This window comes from Coregonus clupeaformis, chromosome 30, assembly GCF_020615455.1.
Source record: "Coregonus clupeaformis isolate EN_2021a chromosome 30, ASM2061545v1, whole genome shotgun sequence".
Lineage (NCBI taxonomy): Eukaryota > Metazoa > Chordata > Actinopteri > Salmoniformes > Salmonidae > Coregonus > Coregonus clupeaformis.
This window is the reverse complement of record NC_059221.1, coordinates 47,993,780-48,020,749: the sequence shown is the minus strand read 5'-3', so window position 1 is coordinate 48,020,749 and position 26,970 is coordinate 47,993,780. Positions and strand designations below refer to the sequence as shown.

The 26,970-nt window shown below is 43.1% G+C and overlaps 1 protein-coding gene across 2 annotated transcripts in view; it reads right to left on the bottom strand.

Annotated features, from left to right (window-relative positions):
* atxn7l1 (ataxin 7-like 1) overlaps nucleotides 1-26,637 on the bottom strand; it is a 32,718-nt gene extending 6,081 nt beyond the window's left edge. The window contains exons 1-9 of one of the 2 annotated variants that reach the window (XM_041857316.1): nucleotides 26,628-26,637; nucleotides 26,132-26,200; nucleotides 24,239-24,353; nucleotides 22,418-22,522; nucleotides 8,420-8,609; nucleotides 7,809-8,227; nucleotides 6,573-6,655; nucleotides 6,120-6,358; nucleotides 5,426-5,666 (exon numbers count right to left, since the gene is read on the bottom strand). In XM_041857316.1, coding sequence (XP_041713250.1) covers nucleotides 5,426-5,666; nucleotides 6,120-6,358; nucleotides 6,573-6,655; nucleotides 7,809-8,227; nucleotides 8,420-8,609; nucleotides 22,418-22,522; nucleotides 24,239-24,248 — 1,287 coding nt within the window. In that variant the 5' untranslated portion in view covers nucleotides 24,249-24,353; nucleotides 26,132-26,200; nucleotides 26,628-26,637. Of the gene's footprint in view, nucleotides 1-5,425; nucleotides 5,667-6,119; nucleotides 6,359-6,572; nucleotides 6,656-7,808; nucleotides 8,228-8,419; nucleotides 8,610-17,908; nucleotides 18,009-22,417; nucleotides 22,523-24,238; nucleotides 24,354-26,131; nucleotides 26,201-26,627 lie in introns of those variants that run through there. The other variant, XM_041857317.2, reaches the window with a different exon arrangement.
* Between the last annotated feature and the right edge of the window lie 333 nt (nucleotides 26,638-26,970).

The window sequence follows — 26,970 nt, the reverse complement described above, 5'->3', positions numbered from 1 at the left end:
GGCAATTAAGATATTAATTTTGATTAACGTGCACATAGGCTCTAGTTGTTTTAATGCAATAGCCTGAAATATTTTTTTCTACTCAAATTTACTCAAGAGGCGAAAGCCTACAATGCAGTGTAGGCATAGCCTATAGGCCTAGGTTATTTTTAATGTATTCATTCGTGTTCACAGTGCGGACCGAACAGAGGTCTCCGTACCAAATGGTTCAGTACGAATGTGTATTGTTACACCACTACTTCAAGCAGTATGATGACATGGCAATAGCTCCGAAGTCATTACTAAGGCATAGCTCTATAGCATTATCATTAGGCAGTCCGGCTGAGGTTTCCACCATATTGCTTACACAATCAAATCTCTACAAAGAGTGTGGGGGAAAGGGTAGAGCTGGGCGATATGGACATAAAGTCATATCACGATAAATTGACCCATTTTGTTCGATAACCACTTTTTTTTACTTTCCATTAGCGGCAGGGATCTAGACTGATTTTTCCAGTGCCAAGTAAGACATGAAATAAGTTAGCTATTTCCTCTAACATGTTCAGGGAATGCATGATATATATTTTGATGTGCAACATGTCAAAATAGGATCCAGAATGATCCGATTTATTTTAGGCTCTTAGAGATTAATTTGCCGGGCCTCCCGAGTGGCGCAGTGGTCTAGTAGCTGTGCCACTAGAGATCCTGGTTCGAATCCAGACTCTGTCGCAGCCGGCCACGACCGGGAGACCCATGGGGCGGCGCACAATTGGCCCAGCGTCCAGGGTAGGGGAGGGTTTGGCCTGGAGGGATGTTCTTGTCCCATCGCGCACTAGCGACTCCTGTGGCGGGCCGGGCGCAGTGCACCCTGACTCGGTTGCCAGGTGTACGGTGTTTCCTCCGACACATTGGTGCGGCTGGCTTCTGGGTTAAGCGGGCACTGTGTCAAGAAGCAGTGTGGCTCAGTTGGGTTGTGTTTCGGAGGACGCACGACTCTCGGCCTTCACCTCTACCATGTCCGTACGGGAGTTGCAGCGATGGGACAAGACTGTAACTACCAATTGGATACCACAAAATTGGGGAGAAAAAAAAGTATAACATTTAAAAAAATTCAACAAAAAATTAACAACAACTAAATAAAATAATAATAATAATAATAATATGCCATTTAGCAGACGCTTTTATCCAAAGCGACTTACAGTCATGCGTGCATACATTTTTACGTATGGGTGGTCCCGGGGATCGAACCCACTACCATGGCGTTACAAGCGCCGTGCTCTACCAGCTGAGCTACAGAGGACCAGATTAATTTGCCTGAATCTTTTTTGTGTGCATATGATACAATCTACCACATGAGGAAGTGGGAACTCAAAACACATTAGCTATATTGCTAACTCTAAAAATATGATGTTGTTGCTAGATAGCCATGTAATTGATCGAACAGTAAATGTAATGTCCAACAAAAAACTTTCCATTGGTAGGCATCAATAGACTACTTGATTTATTCACTGCAAATGGCCGTTCCGCCAGCGCATCATCTCAACTACATACTCTGTTTGTAAAGTGGTGTTATTTCCTCAAAATTGAAAGTTGAGAAACAAAAAATATGCTCACATAAAGCTGAGAATCTCCAATATTTTTTTACAACAGTAAAATTAGTTTAAAAAATACATAGTTTTTCCCCAATTACATTTAGAAATGTTGCTCAATGGTTGTATGCTTGCGCTTATCAGAATGCATCTGTCCATTCACTTGGTACGCAAAGTGGGGAGAGGGAGTGAGACCGGGCAGCGAAACAGGGACAGGGAAGATACTGTACTTTCATTGCATATTGCAGGTTAATGCACATTACTGTTGACAAAAGAATGGTTTTAGAACAAAAACATCTACAGGAACGTTGTGTAGCATAATAACCGAAAATTACAGATGTAACCAAAATGCTTCGGTAAGAGGGCAATGTCGGTGTCGGTTTATCTTCCCAGCTCTAGGGAAGGGGCTTATGGTTGATTTCAGTTTGGGTATTAGACTGAGAGATAAGGGAACACTTTATAAAGGATTTACAAGTAGTTTATCAACCGTTTATTTGTTTATAAATATTTTAGAAGGAGCTGAAATTGAGTGATTACTTACAAACCCTTCGTAAACAATTATACATATTTTTGCGCATAGCTACCTTAATATTAAGTGTTGGGTAGACAGGTACAGAGACAGGTACAAGGCACTTCACCCAAATTGCTCCTGTAAGTCACCCTGGATAAGAGTGTCTGCTAAATGACTCAAATGTAAATGTAGATACAGGTAAAGTTGAAGTCGGAAGTTTACATACACTTAGGTTGGAGTCATTAAAACTCGTTTTTCAACCACTCCACAAATTTCTTGTTAACAAACTAGTTTTGGCAAGTCGGTTAGGACATGTACTTTGTGCGTGACACAAGTAATTTTTCCAACAATTGTTTACAGACAGATGATGTCACTTATAATTCACTGTATCACAATTCCAGTGGGTCAGAAGTGTACATACACTAAGTTGACTGTGCCTTTAAACAGCTTGGAAAATTCCAGAAAATGATGTTATGGCTTTAGAAGCCTCTGATAGGCTAATTGACATCATTTGAGTTAATTGGAGGTGTACCTGTGGATGTATTTGAAGGCCTACCTTCAAACTCAGTGCCTCTTTGCTTGACATCATGGGAAAATCCAAAGAAATTGTAGACCTCCACAAGTCTGGTTCATCCTTGGGAGCAATTTCCAAACGCACCACGTTCATCTCTACAAACAATACTACACAAGTATAAACAACATGGGACCACGCAGCCGTTATACCGCTCATGAAGGAGACGCGTTCTGTCTCCTAGAGATGAACGTACTTTGGTGCGAAAAGTGCAACTCAATCCCAGAACAACAGCAAAGGACCTTGTGAAGATGCTGGAGGAAACAGGTACAAAAGTATCTACAGTGAGGGAAAAAAGTATTTGATCCCCTGCTGATTTTGTACGTTTGCCCACTGACAAAGAAATGATCAGTCTATCATTTTAATGGTAGGTTTATTTGAACAGTGAGAGACAGAATAACAACAAAAAAATCCAGAAAAATGCATGTCAAAAATGTTATAATTTGATTTGCATTTTAATGAGGGAAATAAGTATTTGACCCCCTCTCAATCAGAAAGATTTCTGGCTCCCAGGTGTCTTTTATACAGGTAAAGATCTGAGATTAGGAGCACACTCTTAAAGGGAGTGCTCCTAATCTCCGTTTGTTACCTGTATAAAAGACACCTGTCCACAGAAGCAATCAATCAATCAGATTCCAAACTCTCCACCATGGCCAAGACCAAAGAGCTCTCCAAGGATGTCAGGGACAAGATTGTAGACCTACACAAGGCTGGAATGGGCTACAAGACCATCGCCAAGCAGCTTGGTGAGAAGGTGACAACAGCTGGTGCGATTATTCGCAAATGGAAGAAACACAAAATAACTGTCAATCTCCCTCGGCCTGGGGCTCCATGCAAGATCTCACCTCGTGGAGTTGCAATGATCATGAGAACGGTAAGGAATCAGCCCAGAACTACACGGGAGGATCTTGTCAATGATCTCAAGGCAGATGGGACCATAGTCACCAAGAAAACAATTGGTAACACACTACTCCGTGATGGACTGAAATCCTGCAGTGCCCGCAAGGTCCCCCTGCTCAAGAAAGCACATATACCGGCCCATCTGAAGTTTGCCAATGAACATCTGAATGATTCAGAGGAGAACTAGGTGAAAGTGTTGTGGTCAGATGAGACCAAAATGGAGCTCTTTGGCATCAACTCAACTCGCCGTGTTTGGAGGAGGAGGAATGCTGCCAATGACCCCAAGAACACCATCCCCACCGTCAAACATGGAGGTGGAAACATTATGCTTTGGGGGTGTTTTTCTGCTAAGGGGACAGGACAACTTCACTGCATCAAAGGGACGATGGACGGGGCCATGTACCGTCAAATCTTGGGTGAGAACCTCCTACCCTCAGCTAGGGCATTGAAAATGGGTCATGGATGGGTATTCCAATATGACAATGACCCAAAACACACGGCCAAGGCAACAAAGGAGTGGCTCAAGAAGAAGCACATTAAGGTCCTGGAGTGGCCTAGCCAGTCTCCAGACCTTAATCCCATAGAAAATATGTGGAGGGAGCTGAAGGTTCGAGTTGCCAAACGTCAGCCTCGAAACCTTAATGAGTTGGAGAAGATCTGCAAAGAGGAGTGGGACAAAATCCCTCCTGAGAGTTGTGCAAACCTGGTGGCCAACTACAAGAAACGTCTGACCTCTGTGATAGCCAACAAGGGTTTTGCCACCAAGTACTAAGTCATGTTTTGCAGAGGGGTCAAATACTTATTTCCCTCATTAAAATGCAAATCAATTTATAACATTTTTGACATGCGTTTTTCTGGATTTTGTTGTTGTTATTCTGTCTCTCACTGTTCAAATAAACCTACCATTAAAATTATAGACTGATCATGTCTTTGTCAGTGGGCAAATGTACAAAATCAGCAGGGGATCAAATACTTTTTTCCCTCACTGTATATCCACAGTAAAACGAGTCCTATATCGACATAACCTGAAAGGCCGCTCAGCAAGGAAGAAGCCACTGCTCCAAAACCGCCATAAAAAAGCCAGAGTACAGTTTGCAACTGCACATGGGGACAAAGATCGTACTTTTTGGAGAAATGTCCTCTGGTCTGATGAAACAAAAATAGAACTGTTTGGCCATAATTACCATCGTTATGTTTGGAGGGAAAAGGGGGAAGCTTGCAAGCCGAAGAACACCATCCCAACCGTGAAGCACAGGGGTGGCAGCATCATGCTGTGGGGGTGCTTTGCTGCAGGAGGGACAGGTGCACTTCACAAAATAGATGGCCTCATTAGGAAGGAAAATGATGTGGATATATTGAATCTCAAGACATCAGTCAGGAAGTTAAAGCTTGGTCGCAAATGGGTCTTCCAAATGGACAATGACCCAAAGTTGTGGCAAAATGGCTGAAGGACAACAAAGTCAAGGTATTGGAGTGGCCATCACAAAGCCCTGACCTCAATCCTATAGAAAATGTGTGGGCAGAAATGAAAAAGCGTGTGCGAGCAAGGACGCCTACAAACCTGACTCAGTTACACCAGCTCTGTCAGGAGGAATGGGTCAAAATTCATCCAACTTATTGTAGGAAGCTTGTGGAAGGCTACCCGAAACGTTTGACCCAAGTTAAATAATTTAAAGGCAATGCTACCAAATACTAACTGAGTGTATGTAAACTTCTGACCCACTGGGAATGTTATGAAATAAATAAAAGCTGGTGATCCTAACTAACTTAAGACAGGGCATTTTTACTAGGATGAAATGTCAGGAATTGTGAAAAACTGAGTTTAAATGTATTTGGCTAAGGTGTATGTAAACTTCCGACTTCAACTGTACATACCCCCAGTGGTCGAGGGTGGTGAGTGGAGTAGTGGCAGGATGGTCGGTCTCCGTCTATGTCTCTGTCAGGGTCCTCTGGTGTTCCTGGGTCGCCCTCATCACTGGACAGACGACCGTCCCTGTCCCCTCCTGCCCTCTCGTCCCCTCCTGCCCTCTGCCAGACAGGGGCTGGGGGGTCCTGGGTTGAGGCTGGGGGGACGGGGGTAGAGGATAAGACAGCAGCACCACCACCACCAGGTACCCTGCACACAGAGGGGGAGAGAAGGGGAGAGAGAGAGCGAAAAAGAAAGAAAGACAGGCAGAAAGAGGAGAGGAGAGAAAGGAAGACATTTTTTAACAAGTGTCAAAATCGGTTTGTTTTCACTTTGATTCTGATTCTGCTATCAACAGTAGTTTACAGCACCCCCTAGTGGTTTAAGTCTGAACTGAGAGATTTTTATAATCAAATCAAATCAAAGTTAATTGGTTGGGTACACAGATTTGCAGGTGTTGTAGCAGGTGCAGCAAAATGCTTGTTACTAGCTCCAACAGTGCAGTAGAATGTTTTGCAACTATGCAACTTTGGTCTAACTTTGGTCTAATATTACTGAGCAGCAAACACAGCATCTTTATTGAACAAATATCATAACAAGTCTATGATTCCATTGAACGAATAGAAGCTATACATTGACTTTGGCCTCAGTGCTGCCCCCTACTTGGGTATGTGTGCATTGGCCAGCCGCAGTTTGAGTGTGGAGACGGTCCTGCCATTGTGGCAGTGGTGGGGCAGGGTGGAGGGGGTAGTGTTGTTGGCAGGGATGCTCTGACTGCCCCCCTGTGACTCCTTCGCCCCCTCCTTCTCTTTCTCCTTCGCTCGGCCCTTGTGTTCCGCCAGGAGAATATCAAACTCTTTCCGCCTGCCTGGGACGGCCCGTCGGTGGGTCAGGGAGTGAGTCTGGAACACACACACACACACACGTAAATAACAAAAATAAGTGGACACAAGAGGGCAATAAAAACACATTTAAAATTAGACTTAAATTAGTTTTCCCTGGTATCAAGGAAATTAAAGCACACAAGGCAAAATAAATTAATGTGCACTTATGGTCAGAATGAGCTGTGTAGCCAATGAGATGTGAGGTCAGAGGTTAGAGGGCAGTGTGTCTCACCTTGCAGGTGAGTGATCGCGTGCAGGACCGTTTGCTCTCTGGATCCTGGACTCCACAGTGCTTGTTAGGGTCAAACACCCTCCCTGTAAACACCAGACAGACATCAACAATCAAACCAGGTCGTCACAGCTGATTACTGATTTTTGTCTTCCGGTGTACCATGAGGTAATCTTTTTCCAAGATATCTTGAATGACAGGAGAGATGGGTCTTACAAAGTTGCGTTATATGATCTACAGTAGACTGTTGTTTGACTGAAACTTCCCAAATTCCACTGAGCAGTTTCCCCTGCGTTAAACACTTAAAATGTCCCTGTAATCTTACATATGTAATCTCTATAATCTAGCTAGGTAGTCTGAGTTATGGGAGTGGTTGGGAGTGTGTGTGTGTTTGGAAGATGAGGAGAGGAGAGTGTGTGTGCATGTGTGTGAGTCTGTGTATGGGGGAGATTAAAATAATGTGTGTGTGTGTGTTACTGCTTGTGTGTGTGTGGGAAATGAGAAGTGTGTGTGTGTGTGTGTGTGTGTGTCTCTCAGAGTATGTGTTTAGGAGATGAGAGTAGATGAGGCCAGTTGGAGTCCCAAGTGGTGGGAAGGTTTTTAAGGAGCAGAAGCCTTGGCAACAGTAGCTCATGAACTACACTTGTAAATCATAGTTGGAGCGACAAACAGCAAAGAGACAACAACATATGGAGAAAGGAGAGAGAGAGAGGGAAAAGAGAGACGGGAAGAATGAAGAGATAGGAGAGTTGGAAAGAGAGGTACGAGGGAAGTCTCCTCCTCCACCGTAGAATTAGCAAGGCCCCAGTGCATAGGATTAGAGTTGAGCAACAGCTTCCACTCTCTCTTCTTTCAAAACAGCCCCCACCCATGCCAAGTTCCTAACCCATCATATGAATCTGTTCATGCCCCATCACTCTCATGACTGGGCAGCTTTCAAAGGTTAGGGGAGATAATAAGGAATATGGAGGGGTTCTACACTTATAAACATAGGCTTTATATTTTTACCATAACCTTTATAGTGCTTAGATATGCACATCACTGGTGGAAGAATTTAAGTAGATGTTACACATTGCCTACCAGATAAAAGGTACATTAATACATCATATGAACCCACGATCCTTAGCGTTGCAAGCACCATTCCACCAACTGAGCTACACAGGACCATGATAATGATTAAAAGTAGGATTGGGGGTAGGGTAAACTGATCCTAGATCTGTGGTTAGACTGTGTTCTCACCTGACAGTCTCCTGTGAGGCCTGGGGGTCTTGGTTCCATTCTGCTGTTTCCTGTCCAGGGGGGAGGTGGGTGCCGGGGTCCGAGGGGAGGGAGAGGGGGAGGCGGAGGGTCTGCGGTGGTCCAGGGGGGAGGGGGAGGGGGTAGAGGAGGGCCGTTTGTCCAGGGGAGAGCGGGCCGGGCTGGGCCGGCGGTCCACCGAGGAGGGGGGTGTGGTGGAGCAAGGGTTGGAGGGGCCGCGACCGTTCACCAGCTTTTCCTGAGACCCCCTGAGGGGAGCTGGGGGGGTCAGGGAGGGTTTGAGGGAGGAGGGAGAGGAGCAGGAGGGTGTGGAAGAAAAGCAGTTGACTCTGATGGGTGTTCCCCCCTCTGCCCGGCCCAGACATGGCATCTTCTCCAGACTCACTACTGGCAACGACACACTGGAGAGAGAGAGAGAGAGAGAGAGAGAGGGATGAGAGAGAGGGTGCTAAATGATTGAGTGGAAAGTTGTGGAATTTTTATTCAAAATAAATAATAACCATGACAGGGATTCAAATGCAGGCAATGTCTGCATGTTCACAAGATTTGGCCTGTGTGTGTTTATCAACATGTGTAAGTGTGTCTGTACCTACCATGTCTTGCCGCGGGCACCCTTGGGAGGGTAGACAGCGAGCGGGGCCTTGTTGAAGCGGGAGTGGGGGTAGTCTCTGGGGACCCTGAAGGGCGGAGGGGGAGCAGGACCCGGGGTGGTGGACACTGCCACATTGGGCTTCACAGAGACCACTGGAACCCTGGAGGGACACGGGGAGCCGTGCCGACGCTCTGAAACACACACACATACAGTGTCAGGAGTAACAGACTGAACATATACAGCGTGAACACACCTGGTAAACACCCAGTGTCATGAAAATGTCTTAACACTGTAGATCACTGACTAGTCAGTTATTCAAACAATGGATCTGTGATGTCTAAGTGATCCAGGGTTCCAGACTATGACCATTTGACTTGGCTGAGAGAGTCTTTATTTATTTTTTAATGGGTCGCATCGGTGCGAGCTGCACATTCTACATTGTCACTCACTCAAACCTTCCTCTTTTTTGGGCAGCTAAAACCATGATTTGGTCAAACAGTGAAGTACATTATCCTCGTGATTCCTGTAATGTAAGTGTCTGCCCTGCCCCTGTTTCGCTGGGACCTACTGATGTGACGAGCAAGCCACATTCCTCTCCAGGAGACATTTTTTCGTTCTGATTGTATAACATTTCAAAATGCAATTGCAGGAAAAACATAGCTTTGGAAGCAACTACTGTTGTCCATGTCGAAGAGAGGAGGGTCTCAGCTTTTTATAGGTATAATTGTTATTTCTCAACTCTCATTATTAAGATCAGTAGCAACATTTTTTTATGTCCTGTTTTACTTATTGAGGGAATACCATTAACAATTGTGATTACCTTTGTGCAAAGGAAGGAAGCGAAGTCTCCTCCCTTGCAAACGGAAAATCAGCCAAACCACTCCCTTCTGTTAATTTCACCCGTGTTTATAATGGCCAAAAAGCACATTTTTGTTTTCATGAATTTTCATGATACAGACAATTTTGACTTTGTAGCTGTGGAATCTAGTTGAAACCGTTTATCATCCGCACACGGGTTTGAATATCACCGCACCAGTTTAAGCATCGCCTTCGCTCAATCCTGATTCGTCCAAATAATCAACGACGAAAACTCAAAACCAGGAACTACTGCTACTCGTAATCACATAATTATACGTGAGCCTTAACAGATTCTTGCCGTTTCATCTGTCCACGAGAGATTACGAGGGCATCTAAATCTCATTACCCTACAACTGCATTGTTTTTTTTTAGGACATTCAATTTACTGTTAGATTAATACATGGCTACTAGCAGTGGGTATTATATTTAGAGTTAGCGAGCTAGCTGATGTGTTTTGAGTTTCCACTTCCTCAGGTGTTGTGTTGTGTTGAATTAGCTCCAAATTGAATTATGCTATGATATTAGGGACCGGTTGAAAATTACTGGTGGGAAAGGGGGGTCAAACTCGAGATGTCATAAAAAAAAGCACCCCCATACCCAATGTTCAAAATTTCACGACCCTCAACTTGTACATGAAAAAAATGACAATACCCTTCATTTAATTAACAAAACATAATGATTACGACCACAGTAACTGTGACAAAGTAGACCTACCTCATTACTACGATCTGGGGCAAATAAATTAATCACCTTTATAATAGAGCATTGCACCTTTATAAAAAAAAGCCTTTTATGAACGCATTTCATGCAATTCTAGTCATTTTACATGACTGAAGACATTAGCAGAATGTCCTTTTTTTTTTTAAACCACAGTTTTTCTGAGCTAATAGTCACCGGGCCAGAACATAATATAATAGCAGCCCAATTCATAGACCTACACTATTTTGAACAACATTTTGAACATATCTGGTTAATACATAACCAATTCAATGACAATAACATAAAAATGTAGAAGCAATCACCAATGTCTCTAGTAAATGAGTTTTGTAGACTGTCTATTTCTCTGTGCGTTGATTAGGGGAAAACAGGTAGCCTACCTTCCTTTTTATTAGCTCAAAACAATCGGCTTGCTTGCAAGAGAAAATGTCGCTCTCAAAAAGTCCCAAAAGAAAGGTGGATTTAGAAAATAGAAGTTTCAGTAAAGAATGGACAGAGATATGCATTCATCTTACCACATTTCTCCAAAGCCAAACCAATGTGTCTTGTTTGCAACAAACTGATGTGATTCTAAGTATTGTAGCCTACTTTCACAAGGTACCTTTCCACCCCAGACAGAGGCCTGACGCAGAAAAATATAAGCTTTCACTGGTGGCTCATCTTCTGGGGCTTAGCCCAACAAGAGAAGGTCACAAGTAGGGTTGAGCGATGTCAACCTTTGTCCCATCGTGAATATGTACTCCATAGCAGCACCCACCCGTAGTCTGCGCTCCAGCAGGTATCTCTCACTGGTCATCCCCAAAGCCAACACCTCCTTTGGCCGCCATTCCTTCCAGTTCTCTGCTGCCAATGACTGGAACGAATTGCTAAAATCTCTGAAGCTGGAGACTCTTATCTCCCTCACTAACTTTAAGCATCAGTTGTCAGAGCAGCTTACCGATCACTGCACCTGTACACAGCCCATCTGAAATTAGCCCACCCAACTACCTCATCCCTATATTGTTATTTATTTTTGCTCTTTTGCACCCCAGTATCTCTATTTGCACATAATCTCTTGCACATCTAGCATTCCAGTGTTAATACTAATTGTAATTATTTTGCACTATAGCCTATTTATTGCCTTACCTCCATAACTTGCTACATTTGCACACACTGTATAAAGATTTTCTGTTGTATTTTTTGGGGGGGGACTTTAAGTTTTTTTACCCCATATGTAACTCTGTGTTGTTGTTTTTATCACACTGCTTTGCTTTATCTTGGCCAGGTCGCAGTTGTAAATGAGAACTTGTTCTCTTCTGGCTTACCTGGTTAAATAAAGGTTAAATAAAACTAAATAAAAGTACGCAAAAACAATTGTGATATACGATGGTATCGCCCCCTTTTGGCTACCCACTCCCCCCAAAAAGTACTTATTTGAATTTTTAAAAGTATTAAAAAGATGCGAGTGCGAGCTCGCATGCTACTGGACGGACGAGATAAATCACGACATTGGCAAAATATATTTAGTGGAGACAAATCTTTTCTAGTAGCCTATTCCACTCTGGTGGAGCTGTGGCACGAAAGAGGTGTGTGGGCATGTCTGTGTGTGCCGAAGCGTACAGATGGAGTGAGTGACACAGTCAAAAGGCCTCCCTCACTGGCAGCGTGTCGTGTGACGGGTTGTAAATCATCATGGGCTACAGAGCAAGCAACTCTGCTGTCCTCAGAACTGGATAATTATAAACTGATTCACATTTTTGCCTAATCCTATGCTCTTATTAGGCCTAGGCTACTATGCGTTGAAGGTAGGTTGCACATTGCTAGAATAATATGGATATAGGCATAGGCCAACTAGGCTACACATTGTTTTCTTTCATAAGCTTTCCTCAGCTGTAGCCTACGTTATCTTTAGACTGCTCAATTTCACTTCTTGTGGCATGAAATATTATTCAAAGTTGTGATTGAGAATAGCATATACTCTGACTTAGATAAGTATGAAAATGTATCCACTCACTAACTGTAAGTCGCTCTGGATAAGAGCGTCTGCTAAATGACTGAAATGTAAATGTAAATAATTGTTCCCATTTAAAAGCAGCAACTTTAGGACATTAAACACTTTATTCGAATATTTGGTAAATATTTTAATAACATAACTTTCATTTGTCTTAATGCTGTTAAAATATTTCAATTAGTAGGATTAGGTTTTTGGTCGTTTGGTTCACAACGGCAAGGAGAACTTATTTTGGGGGGCTTTGCATGCATGCATCCTTTCTGTCATATACAGTGAGGGAAAAAAGTATATGATCCCCTGATGATTTTATATGTTTGCCCACTGACAAAGAAATGATCAGTCTATAATTTTAATGGTAGGTTTATTTGAACAGTGAGACAGAATAACAACAAAAAAATCCAGAAAAACGCATGTCAAAAATGTTATAAATTGATTTTCATTTTAAATGAGGGAAATAAGTATTTGACCCCCTCTCAAATCAGAAAGATTTCTGGCTCCCAGGTGTCTTTTATACAGGTAACAAGCTGAGATCAGGAGCACACTCTTAAAGGGAGTGCTCCTAATCTCAGCTTGTTACCTGTATAAAAGACACCTGTCCACAGAAGCAATCAATCAATCAGATTCCAAACTCTCCACCATGGCCAAGACCAAAGAGCTCTCCAAGGATGTCAGGGACAAGATTGTAGACCTACACAAGGCTGGAATGGCAGCTTGGTGAGAAGGTGACAACAGTTGGTGCGATTATTCGCAAATGGAAGAAACACAAAAGAACTGTCAATCTCCCTCGGCCTGGGGCTCCATGCAAGATCTCACCTTGTGGAGTTGCAATGATCATGAGAACGGTGAGGAATCAGCCCAGAACTACACGGGAGGATCTTGTCAATGATCTCAAGGCAGCAAGTCACCAATAAAATAATTGGTAACAAGTCTACGCCGTGAAGGACTGAAATCCTGCAGTGCCCGCAAGGTCCCCCTGCTCAAGAAAGCACATATAGAGGGCCGTCTGAAGTTTGCCAATGAACATCTGAATGATTCAGAGGAGAACTGGGTGAAAGTGTTGTGGTCAGATGAGACCAAAATCGAGCTCTTTGGCATCAACTCAACTCGCCGTGTTTGGAGGAGGAGGAATGCTGCCTATGACCCCAAGAACACCATCCCCACCGTCAAACATGGAGGTGGAAACATTATGCTTTGGGGGTGTTTTTCTGCTAAGGGGACAGGACAACTTCACCGCATCAAAGGGACAATGGACGGGGCCATGTACTGTCAAATCTTGGGTGAGAACCTCCTACCCTCAGCCAGGGCATTGAAAATGGGTCGTGGATGGGTATTCCAGCATGACAATGACCCAAAACACACGGCCAAGGCAACAAAGGAGTGGCTCAAGAAGAAGCACATTAAGGTCCTGGAGTGGCCTAGCCAGTCTCCAGACCTTAATCGCATAGAAAAATCTGTGGAGGGAGCTGAAAGTTCGAGTTGCCAAACGTCAGCCTCGAAACCTTAATGACTTGGAGAAGATCTGCAAAGAAGAGTGGGACAAAATCCCTCCTGAGATGTGTGCAAACCTGGTGGCCAACTACAAGAAACGTCTGACCTCTGTGATTACCAACGAGGGTTTTGACACCAAGTACTAAGTCATGTTTTGCAGAGGGGTCAAATACTTATTTCATTATTAAAATGCAAATCAATTTATAACATTTTTGACATGTGTTTTTCTGGATTTTTTTGTTGTTATTCTGTCTCTCACTGTTCAAATAAACCTACCATTAAAATTATAGACTGATCATTTCTTTGTCAGTGGGCAAACGTACAAAATAAGCAGGGGATCAAATACTTTTTTTCCTCACTGTAATGCTTTGCTCAACTGTAAGGTGTGTTTAAATTTCTCATTCGATTTTTCTATCTGGCTATTGTTTGTTCTACAGCGCCTTCAGAAAGTATTCACACCCCTTGACTTTTTCCACATTTTGTTGTGTTACAGCCTGAATTTAAAATTGATTAAATAAATATAGATGTTTTGTCACTGGCCTACACACAATACCCCATAATGTCAAAGTGGATTTTTTTTTGTTTGAAATGTTTACAAATTCATTAAAAATGAAAAGCTGAAATGTTTTGAGTCAATAAGTATTTAACCCCTTTGTTATGGCAGGCCTAAATAAGTTCAGAAGTAAAACATTATAATAAGTTGCATGGACTCACTCTGTGTGCAATAATAGTGTTTAACATGATTTTTGAATGACTACCTCATCTTTGTACCCCGAACATACAATTATCTGGAAGGTCCCTCAGTCGAGCACTGAATTTCTAACACAGATTCAACCACAAAGACCAGAGAGGTTTTCCAATGCCTCTCAAAAAAGGGCACCTATTGGTAGATGGGTAAAAAAATAAAAAGCAGACATTGAATATCCCTTTGAGCATGGTGAATTTATTCATTACACTTTGGATGGTGTATCAATACACCCAGTCACTACAAAGATACAGGCATCCTTCCTAACTCAGTTGCCGGAGAGGAAGGAAACCATTCAGGGATTTCACCATGAGGTCAATGGTGACTTTAAAACAGCTGTGATAGGAGAAAACTGAGGATGAATCAACATTGTAGTTACTCCACAATACTAACCAATAATTGAGTGAAAATAAGGAAGCCTGTACAGAATAAAAATATTCCAAAACATGCATCCTGTTTGCAACAAGGCACTAAAGTAATACTGCAAAACATGTGGCAAAGCAATTAACCCTTTGTCCTGAATACAAAGTTATGTTCGGGCCAAATCCAACATAACACATTACTCACATTTTTTTCAAGCATAGTGGTGGCTTCATAATGTTATGGTTATGCTTGTAATCGTTAAGGACTGGGAAGTTTTTCAGGATAAAAAAATTAACAGAAGGGAGCTAAGCACAGCCAAAATCCTAGAGGAAAACCTGATTCAGTCTGCTTTCCACCAGACACTTAGAGATTAATTAACCTTTCAGCAGGACAATAACCTAAAACATAAAGCCAAATCTACACTGGAGTTGCTTACCAAGAAGACAGTGAATGTTCCTGAGTGGCCGAGTTACAGTTTAGACTTAAATATGCTTGAAAATCTATGGCAAGACCTGAAAATGGTTGAAGAATTGTTTAAAGAATAATGGGCAAACATTGCATAATCCATGTGTGGAAAGCTCTTAGAGACATACCCAGAAAAACTCACAGCTGTAATCGCTGCCAAAGGTGATTCTAATCAAGATAGTGTTATTATATATTTTTTTACAAATGTTAGAATTTTTCTTCCACTTTGACAGAGTATTTGTTATAGATCGTTTACAAAAAATGACAATTAAATCAATTTCAATCCCACTTTGTAACACAACAAAATGTGGAAAAAGTGAAGGGGTGTGAGTACTTTCTGAAGGCACTGTATTCCTCTCATTATTACCTTAGGCCTACCATATTTCTAGGTTATTCAAAAACAACTTTAAACTTTCTGAGATGGCGTAGAACTCCGTTAGATAGATTCATTGTTTGATCATGAAATAGCGTGGCGGGAGAAATCATCCGCTATTGGAGAGAGAAAAAAATAATAATTCTGGCTGGACATTTAGCACTGCTTTGGTGAAACTTAGCCATGTCTACACTGTTATCGTGCATTCTTTAAATAACATATTCATTGAAATAGGCTATAGCAAATAGGAATATTGACAATTTCCTCAGAATGTCACCCATTACACCCCCCCAGTAATTCTCCAACTGTCCCTTAGTGCATATAAAAATGTAGGCAAATTCATTTCCATAATTTTTTTTTTTTAAAGAACATCTGGAGCCCTATTTTGACAGTATAATATAACAACAATATCCTAATGGTCAACCCAAAAATCATGACAATCACTGGATTAGGTTGCACATCAAAATATCTTGAATCATGCATTCCTGCTTGGACATGTTAGATGAAAAAACGTATTTATAGAATGGCATCTCAGTAGCCTATTACACTTCTTAATAAAGCACTGTGAAGGACTTTATAAGATGATTACTACAAAAATATATACAGCCAGGGGGAAAAAAGTAAGAGACCATTGCAAAATTATCAGTTTCACTGGTTTTACTATTTATAGGTATTTGTTTGGGTAAAAATAACATTTTTGTTTTATTCTTTAAACTACTGACAACATTTCTCCCAAATTCCAAATAAAAATATTGTCATTTAGAGCATTTATTTGCAGAAAATGACAACTGGTCAAAATAACAAAAAATATGCAGTGTTGTCAGACCTCGAATAATGCAAAGAAAATAAGTTCATGTTCATTTTTAAACAACACAATAGTAATGTTTTAACTTAGGAAGAGTTCAGAAATCAATATTTGGTGGAATAACCCTGATTTTCAATCACAGCTTTCATGCGTCTTGGCATGCTCTCCACCAGTTTTTCACATTGATGTTGGGTGACTTTATGCCACTCCTGGCGCAAAAATTCAAGCAGCTCGGCTTTGTTTGATGGCTTGTGACCATCCATCTTCCTCTTGATCACATTCCAGAAGTTTTCAAATGGGATTCAGGTCTGGAGATTGGGCTGGCCATGACAGGGTCTTGATCTAGTGGTCCTCCATCCACACCTTGATTGACCTGGCTGTGTGGCATGGCGCATTGTCCTGCTGGAAAAACCAATCCTCAGAGTTGGGGAACAATGTCAGAGCAAAAGGAAGCAAGTTTTCTTCCAGGACAACCTTGTACATGGCTTGATTCATGCGTCCTTCAGAAAGACAAATCTGCCCGATTCCAGCTTTGCTGAAGCACCCCCAGATCATCACCGATCCTCCACCAAATTTCACAGTGGGTGCGAGACACTGTGGCTTGTAGGCCTCTCCAGGTCTCCGTCTAACCATTAGACGACCAGGTGTTGGGCAAAGCTGAAAATTGGACTCATCAGAGAAGATGACCTTACTCCAGTCCTCTACGGTCCAATCCTTATGGTATTTTGCAAACCTCAGCCTGGCTCTTCTTTGCTTCTCATTGATGAAGGGCTTTTTTCTAGCTTTGCACGACTTCAGCCCTGCCCCTAGGAGCCTGTTTTGCGAACCGTCCTCGCCGTGCACTTCACCCCAGCTGCCGTTTGCCATTCTTTTTGTAGGTCACTTGATGTCATCCTACGGTTGTTGAGTGACATTCGAATGAGTTGGCGGTCATCCCGGTCAGTAGAGTCGTTTTCGCCCTCTGCCGGTCTGTAGCTTTGTTGTCCCCAATGTCTGCTGCTTGACCTTGTTCTTATGAACCGCTGTCTTTGAAATTTTAAGGATGGAAGCAACCTGACGCTCACTGTATCCCTCTGCCAGTAAAGCCAGAATTAAACCCTTCTTTTCCTCACTCAAAACGTTCCTTTTCAACTCTTTTGGCATGGTCAATAGTTATTTTTTTATTAATATTACTTTTGAGGTACTATTAGCACTGTTTTTGCCATCTAGCTGGTCCTATTGCAAGAGGATAGTGATGATCACAGCAGTGGTTTTTATACTTTTCCTCGTTAAATAAGATTTGGTTCATGTGATCACCTAATCAGTACCTAATTCAGTAGAATGAGGTGTCCCTGTGTTGGAATTCAACAGACACTGGAATGGAATGGCTGTCATACATGTAGAGATGCTGATTTAAGAAAAAAAAATTCCACAGCTGTATATTGCGTGACAACGTTTTTTTATGGGTGCGACTAAATCATGAGCTGGTGCCACCAACTAAAAAAGTTAGTCTGGAACTCTGTGATCCATATTGCAGTAGAGTGCATTGGAGAGAGACAGAGAGAGGACAGGAGAGAGAAGGAAGGAAGGAAGGAAGGAAGGAAGGAAGGAAGGAAGGAAGGAAGGAAGGAAGGAAGGAAGGAAGGAAGGAAGGAAGGAAGGAAGGAAGGAAGGAAGGAAGGAAGGAAGGAAGGAAGGAAGACTTACGGTTCTGGCTATGCATGTCTTTGGGGGGGTAGGGAGGAGGAGGAGGAGGAGGAGGGTGGGGAGGTCCTTTACTCTCTCTGCCTCACTGGGACTCTACTCCCCAGACACCTAGTCGGGACAGAGGGACATGTCAAAAACACACACACAGCCATACGGGCGCTCCACACACCCACACCCACCACACACGTCACACGTGCTCTCGCACGCACACACACACCTCATCAACGCTTATTGTAGACATACTACTCATGCGGACTTTGCACTAAAATTAGCGCGGAAAGCTTGTGAACAAACTGTGCAGTGGGGATAAAATAATGCATTATATCACTGTCAGCAAATACAACTATTCATGATTATTCATTTTGGAATCAACATCTTTGTTCTGCCCGGGCAGTTTCCTAAATAGACTTGGCCCCGGCACCACAGCCATCCTGCCAACTCTCCTCAGCCAACTACTGTCTGACATAGGCTGTATCACCTACGCCACAGAATCTGTCTCATTGGTCACAGTTTAGTGACTGACAGTGTGAGGAGCCAATAAGATGACAGCATGTGGAAATGACAGGGAGATTGCCTTACCCTGCCAATGAGTGCTGAAATACCAACAGCTCGTTAGAACACACAGATTAAGCAGGCGTCAAGGCGTGTGTGTGCGTATATTCCAGGTGTGTGTGTGAGTGTGTAACTGCGTCCGGCTGGCGGGTGTGTGTGCAGGTGAGTAAATAGGCAAGGTAAAGCGGCAGCTGTATTGGGAGCTAGGACCAAAGTCCACCTCATTCAGGTATGCAGTAGTAGTAGTAGTAGTAGTAGTAGTAGTAGTAGTAGTAGTAGTAGCAGTAGCAGTAGCAACACAGCAGCCAATTCAGATTCACACACAGATTGGTTACTTACAACTGTAGTTTAGCGTACATCTAACAATGCACCCAAGTCTAAGTCTTGTGCTTCTACCCTTCCAAGGTACAAGTTACCCCCTAACACAGATCTAGGATCAAAATACCCTATCCTAACCTTAAACATTATTAAGGGGGTTTAAAACTATCTGACCCTGTATCAGTGGTTATCAGTGGTTAGGGGAAACTTCTACCTAGTCCAGTGGTCACCAAACTACGGCCCGCGGGCCGATACGGCCCGTCAGCACATTTGGCCCGGCCCTCTGAACAATACCAGAGACGCTATCGGATTTTTTTCCTATTTGGCCTCCAGAAAAAAAATCCTAGGCCCGGCCCTGTCAAAGAGAGAACGGAATAATGGCGAAAAGGTTAGGTAAGAGAAAAATTGATTCAGAATGCAGGGTATTTAACCTGCAGTGGACAAACGATTATTTTTTTGTTCAATGCAAAGAAAAAGGCTGTTTGTCTCATCTGTCAAGAGACGGTGGCGGTATTCAAATAATACAATCTTCGCCGACACTATGAATCCCGTCACAAAGACAAGTACGATAGCTTGCAAAGTGCAAAGTGTTGACGTGGGATTCTGTAATGAAGGTTGTGGTGTCGTGCATAAACTTCATCAGAGCAAAGGGACTTAAACACAGGCAGTTCCAAGAATTCCTGTCTGAACTGGAGTCTACGCACGGAGATGTGCTGTACTACACAGAGGTCCGATGGCTGAGCCGGGGCAGAGTTTTGAGGCGTTTTACGAGCTGCTACCCGAAATTAACGCATTTCTTCATTTAAAAGACAAAACGGTCCCAGAGCTGATCGACCCAGAATGGAAATGGCACCTCGCATTTTTAACAGACGTGACAGAAATACTTAACAGCCTTAACTTGCAGCTACAAGGCGAGGGGAAACTCATTTGCGACATGTATTCACACATAAAAGCATTTGAGGTGAAATTAGCGCTGCTTTTGGAACAAGTGAAAAAGCGCAACTCGTCCATCTTCCTGCTACCCAAAACCTGTCGACAGAGAACCCAGCGGTCCCGTTCCCAGCTGAAAAGTGCGTGGAAGCACTGGAAATGCTGAAGGCGGAGTTCGGTGTGCGATTCAGTGAACTACATGTTCATGCAAAAGAAATCCGTCTTTTTCAGAACCCCTTTGTTGCCGACATTGATGAAGCCCAGCCTTCATATCAGTTTGAGTTGGCTGAGTTACAGAACTGTGATGTTCTGAAAGACGCATTCAAGCCCAACAGTCTCATTGACTTCTATGCCGCCCTCCCAAACGACACATATCCAAACATCAAAAAACACGCAATGAAAATGTCCACAGTTTTTGGCAGCACGTATATCTGCGAGAAAACCTTTTCTCGCATGAAACTGCTGAAAACTCCGATGAGATCAAGATTGACAGATGAACATTTGCATCAGTGCTTGAGACTGGCTGTAACTAGAATGGAACCTGATATTCAACTTCTCACCAGCCAGATGCAGGCCCACAGTTCACACTGATGAACATACATAGGTAAGCTCACTTTTCTGACTTGAATGAGTCATTCTGAGCATAAACAAATATAATCATAATAAAATCTACTGGGATAAAATCCATCTTTACAACCATACTGGTAGTGAAATGTATTGTGCTGTGTAGGTGCTGTATCACTTAGTTCAGTTTCTCAACCTGCTTCCTTTGTGGTTTTCACAGGGAAGTTGATGAGAGAGAGCTGCAAACAGCGGTGTCTACAAGCCTACTGGAACCTACAAAAGGATTATAAGGAAGGAACACAAGAACTTTAAGAGACTGCTCATATGTGTCAGAGAGATTCTGCTCTGACAACTGAGCTGAACTTTTATCTGTTAAGATTGTGCATGGCACAACAGAAAGTTAATGTTCCATGGCTTTTTTTTCTATGAAGAACCCAGAGAGAGTTATTTAGTTATTATTTATTTCATAAATAGTGTTATTTATTTCCTGTTTTTTCTGTGAAGAAGTCAGAGAGGGTTATTTAGTTATTATTTATTTCATTAATAGTGTTATTATTTGTTTCCTGACTTTTTTCTGTAAAGAACCTGGAAAGGGTTATTTGGTTATGTGTGGCTTTCTGGAAAACAATAAATTTTTTAAGCTCCCCTACGATCGTCACACTTTTTCTGTTACAAACTGACACCGGCCCCCCATCAGAGAAGGGAAAAGTTATGTGGCCCTCACAGGAAAAAGTTTGGGGACCCTGACCTAGTCCCTCAAGCCTGTTGCCATGGCATTGCCGAGCGAGCGGAGCGGTGGCTAGCGTGAGAGCCCTGCGAGGCTAGCAGCCACAGGAAGTAGGAAGCTGAGCGTCAGCGTCGCTCAGAGCTCAGCTGGGTTTGTTTACATCCACACCGCCACCGCTAGAGGAAGACACCCACCAGAGAGAGAGAAAGAGAGAGAGAGAGAGAGAGAGAAGCGCCAAACCCTTCTGCAACAGCCAATACATTTCATAACATGACACACAACGCAGCACATCACTAAACTATTCTACACAAGTCAACACTCACACTACACTAAACCACACTGCAGCTGCTTCAACACAACAACTGCCCACACTGGCACCAAAGCAAGCACACAAACTAACTAACTACCTCGCCAACACACTACACTGCAGGGAGTGCCAGCCCACACATCAAAGCCAGGACGGAAACGAAACTAAACTGAGAGGACAGAGCCTGCAAGGAGCTCAATTAATCCAGGACCGTAAGGGCAGTCACCAGACAACAACACACCCTATGAATAACAGCCTTGTACACACACATTCTATGAATAACACACAGAAGCTTTTCCGTTAAACTGCTTAATCAGCCTCTGCCGTCCGCTACAGATGGGCAGAGAGAGAAACAGAGCTGGGTGTCAACTGTCTGTCTGACTCCTGCAGCCTGGAGAGTAAACACACACGAGCTGGAGGAGCATAGCTGAAAGGCATTGACCCCTGAGCAGAGCTGACCTCCTCAGAGCCTGTCAGTGAGCAGCTGTTGTGAGAGGAAGCGTTCCTGTTCCCCCTAACCACAGATCTAAGGTCAGATTTACATGCGTTATAACCATTTAGTGGTTAGGACAAAGTCTTGGTCCTGTCTGAGAGGACTGCAGCTGGAGGCAGCAACCTGCAGGGGGCAGGAGAGAGCACTCAATGGGGGCGTGTGTTTGTGTGCATTTGCATGTGTGTTTTGCCTGTCTCTTGGCACAGACAGACTCATCGCTCTAGGACATGTGCAGCCAGCCAGCAGCAGATGTAAGCGCGCTCCGCTCACTGGGGCTCAACGAGAACGTAAGCAAACGGACAGACAAGAGCTGGTTTTCAATGATTTTTAATTTTTTTTATCTTTAACTCTGCATTGTTGGAAAAGGACCGGTAAGTAACCATTTCACTTTTAGTCTACACCTGTTGTCTACGAAGCATGTGACAAATAAAATGTGATTTTGATTTGGTCCAGCACTGACCGATGTTGGGGGTTCTTACTGTAATGGGTTAGAGTTAGGGTTCTTACCATAGTGGGTCTGGGTAATGTGTCAAGGTCAGGGTGGTTTGTACTGTAAGGGTAGTGTCAGAGTTAGGGTCAGGGTTCTTACTGTAGTGTGTTAGGGTATAGGGTTCTTACCGTAGTGGGTGAGGATGCCCTGGGGTTTGACCACTTGGTTGCAGACATGGCAGACGACGAGACAGAAATCCTCCTGGTTGGGAAACTGGCCAAACACGTGCATCTCTACAGGAGACAGAGACAGGGACAGGGGTGAGCAAAGGGACAGGGGCTGAATTAGGAGTAGGATCAGAAAGCTGCCTAGACACCTTTGTTGTTTCCTCCTATGGTTAATGTTTGGGGGGGTTGAGCTGATCCAATCAAAATGTATCTTCCTACTTCCAAACAGTCAACTTACAGAGATCTTACTCATCACTATTTGGACTCTGCATCCCAGGGGGATTGGCAGGTTAGCGTTTTTCGCCATGAATCTTGTTCTGGAGGCAGCTCTGTGGTCACTAGCTAGCACGGCCACAAAGTAATAAAATCGGATTTTAAACTTAACCCTAACCACACTGCTAACCCTAATGCCTACACCTAACCTTAAATTAAGACCAAAAAGCAGCTGGCCTATCTAAGGGGAAATCGCTTTGTGCTGCCTCTAGGACAAGACTCATGACAATAAACATCAACCTGCAGGGAAAACAGGGAGGATTTGGTTCATCTTCACCTTGACCTGGCAATGCTGGCATGTTCTGTCATCTGGAATAGATAAGTGGCCAGTCATGCTTGGTGGGTATCTAACTGAGGCAGTACTGATGCTGTCCTAGACCATCAGGAGATCTTTGGCTACGTCCCAATTCTCCACAAGTGTACACTTTGGTGAGAAGGGTGGAGAATCGGGATGCAGCCTCAGAGCCAGTCAAGGTCACAGGGAGGTGAGGACTGAAGTATCACTCTGGCACGAAACATTTAATAATGCCTGCTGATTGTTTGGCTATTGTTGTATTTTACATTTGTGTGACTGTCCCTGTCTATCAGTCTATCAGTGTTTTGTTACTTGTCATGCTTTGTGTTTTTTGTGGACCCCAGGAAGAGTAGCTGCTGCTTCTGCAAAAGCTAATGGAGATCAAAATAAACCAATCAAATCACGTGGATGGGAGGAGGTAGAAGTTCCCTTAACTTCTGGTCCAGATAGTTGCTCAGACATAATGGTTAAGGTTAGGGCAACCTTGACCTCCATGGTCTAGCCCCTACACTGTGTGGAGTAGACCACTCCGGTAGACCAGGCACTCTGCTCCAATGAAAATAGCCCTTCTTTCTTATTTTTTTACCAGGGAAGACATATTGAGACCTAGGTCTCTTTTTCAAACGTGCCCTGCACAATACAACACAAATATACACTATATATATATATATATATATACACACATTAAAAATACAAAAACACAGTCATGGGAAGCACAAGTAAAACATCAGAAATCACTTAGAAAAACAGTTACATTCCTCCACAAATAAGTCCTCAGTCAATACTCTAAACTGCCCGAACGGCACCAGAACATTATGGTGCTTTAAAACTAAAAGCAGATCCAGCAAACCATTTGATACAGGATGCAGTGATGAGTATCAAAACTGTCACCTGTAACAAAATGAAGGGCACTATGTTAAATGGCATCCAAAGGTTGAAGAGTAGTAACAGCTGCACAGGGCACAGACAGATTTTTCACCTAGTCGGCTCGGGGATTCGAACCAGCGACCTTTCGGTTACTGGCCCAACGCTTTTAACCGCTAGGCTAACTGCCGCAATATTTATTAACAATGAACATGCTTTTTATGAAGTATATTTCATTTTCCATGTGACATTGTTAAATACAAGGATGATATTTGAAATTGTTAATTTAATAAAACAACCAACTTTTAAATGTAGTGTTTATGACGTTCGCCACATAAAAAAAGACATACCTGTAGCCATCTATGCCGGTAGCCTTCACACGTTTCACGCTTGTTGATTTTGTCGGCCAATCAAAGCTGCTCTACAGTCAGAGGTCCCATGTGTAGCAAGTGAAGTGAGAGATCTCTAATCATGCAAAATGGAATTAAAATTACGGAATTAAAAGTTAGCTAAATAAGAAGGAGTGGGCTCAAACAAACAACCAACAGGTATGCTGTTGTTTAATCTGAATCATGGTGTTACAAGGACGGGGAGTGCAGTAATTCTAGCCTCAATTAGCTAGTTATCTAGCTGGCTAATTTAGCTAGCTAGTTTAGCTATCTTCTCTACATCGATTTGATGCAGTCAAAACAGGTACTGTCATGGGATGATAGATAAGCAGCAGCTAACGTTACAAGTTCGTCTAACTAGCGCGGGCCAGCGTGGCTACTTTCTAGTCTCTCTGTCTCACAAATACTCACACACACACCGGCCCCTCCTCCGAGCAGAACCGACAGCGTATGTCCCTCACGCAAGGGCTCAGATTAAAAACATAAGTAAAAAAACTAAACACGTATTTCGACTATCCGGATGTCTGAGAAAAAAATTCAGATATTATTCTAATAGTGAAATTATTTCAAATGCCCATCCCTAAACCAGAAACAACGAGTATAGTACTTACAAAATCACCATAAAAAAATAAAAAAAATCTGTCTCTGCCAAGACAAATGAGAACAGTGTGTAGCTTACTGCCGCGCTCGCCTGCCAAAACAGTGCTGCTAAAACAATCTGTCTTTCGTGAATGAGCGCTACCCAGGCATAGAGAGAAACACACTGTCAGACACCCGCTGAGAAAATAGTTTAAAGCGGGGATAACGTTTTTCTATATTTGTGCATTGTCAAGTTTCACTTATCCTCATAAACAACATTGTCAGATAATGAATTGAATTATAGACTATATCAGCTGTTGACCTATGTAGGGGAGAGAAGGCATAATGCTGAGTTTACCATATAACTATGGGCATAATCGCTGTCTGGCACTAATCTCTGAGATGATTAGGCTATTGGAATGTAATGACATCACTCAGTCATTTTCAGCGCCAGTTAGCTATTACTGTCTGCTTGACACATGGTGTGACCTCATCAGCTGATGGTGTGACTGAGTGTGTGTGTGTGTCTCACAACCTGCCTGACTCTTGGCCGGGGATCAACAACACTGGGAGACTCTGGCTGAGTGAGTGAGAGGATCTCCTAACCTTAACCATTAGGGGGTCCAGGGGAAACACAACTGGCCTTAGATCAGTGTCTAAAGGGCAAGTCAATCTTACTCTGTCTTAGTGTGGCCTGGGATCAGCAGTCAGAGCATGTTGGTGATTCCAGTCTGGCTTTGACTGAGAGGGGCTGCTTTGGCACTCACAGTCTGACTGAACGGAAGACTGGGGAGTTAGTACTGAAGTGTACTATACTTGAGTGTAGCTCCTGTCTGTCACTCTGGGTGGCCCTCCAACCTAGTCATCAAATCCCCTCATTTGTACAGTGTAGGTGGAGCCAAGAGCCTCTAGGATACAAACTCTAGGCAAGCAGGAAGAGAAACATACTCATGTACACGTGACATTTCTTGTTTTACCAACATCATGCCACTAGATATCAATCCATTTGTAATTAACAAACGCGTACATTCATTATCATACATAGAACATATTTTATCTTCATAATAAACAGTGTTAGGAAAATTGTATGCTGTGATCATCCCTTAGCTTTGAAGTTGACAGGCTGTGCCCTGTTGTGTGGCTGTGGTGTTAAAATATACAAGAATGTTGCCAAGAATGCTGGAGTGAGAACTGGAGCGTCATCAGTCCACAAGAACAACAAAAACAAAAACAAGGCTCAGGTGAGTCACTACAGCACGTTTTGATCAACCTTACCTGCTTTGCTGAGTTTAGTTCCTTCCCAGTTGTTGTACAGCTCTTTCAAGCGGTTTTCGACGAGTGAGTCTGTATTAGAAATACGATAGGTTAGTTGGTGGTTGAAAAAAACATAAATCTCACGCACCCCACGCGTCATTACGTCTAGCTCGATAACTAGCTCGCAGCTGTAACGTTAAATGACGAGGTGCCTTGATAAATCAAGCAAACTGTCACCAACAAGCAACGAAAGTTATCCTGGCCAGCCAGCAGTAAACTAACCCATGCACATTACAAACATATTGAGAATGCATCAGACAAATGAATACAGAGCATTTGTAAACATGAGTTTGACCGATTTGTTATGAATTTGGTAACTAGCTTAATATTTGGTTGTTATCTTTCAGCTTTGACAGATGCATGGAGGACACGGCTGGCTAACTCAATCTCAGTTCAACAGCACTGTTCGCACGTGCCATTTTTATACAAATGGATGACAACATTGACGTGCACTTACTGTCAGAATAGTGTAATTTTGCTGCTCTGATAAAAGTTGACCAAGGTTTGCACAGGAACGTATCCGGATTTGGTAGCTGGCGATCCAATGTCGCCATTGCACTTCCTTCTTGTTGCTTGCTTTTTCCTCTCCTTCGCAGTAAGCTAAACGAGACAAGCGGAGCCACTGACGTCATTTTCGCCATGTTCCGTCTTCGCTCGGCCTCTGGCGGCAAGGAGTTGAAAGGTTGCAAAGGGGTGTGTGCGCCTCTGAAGTTCATAAGTTCAAACGTTTGTTTTTCTGATACATAAATGACACGTGTGTTATTTTTCGCAAATTGCATTTCACCCATTGTTTATTTGCT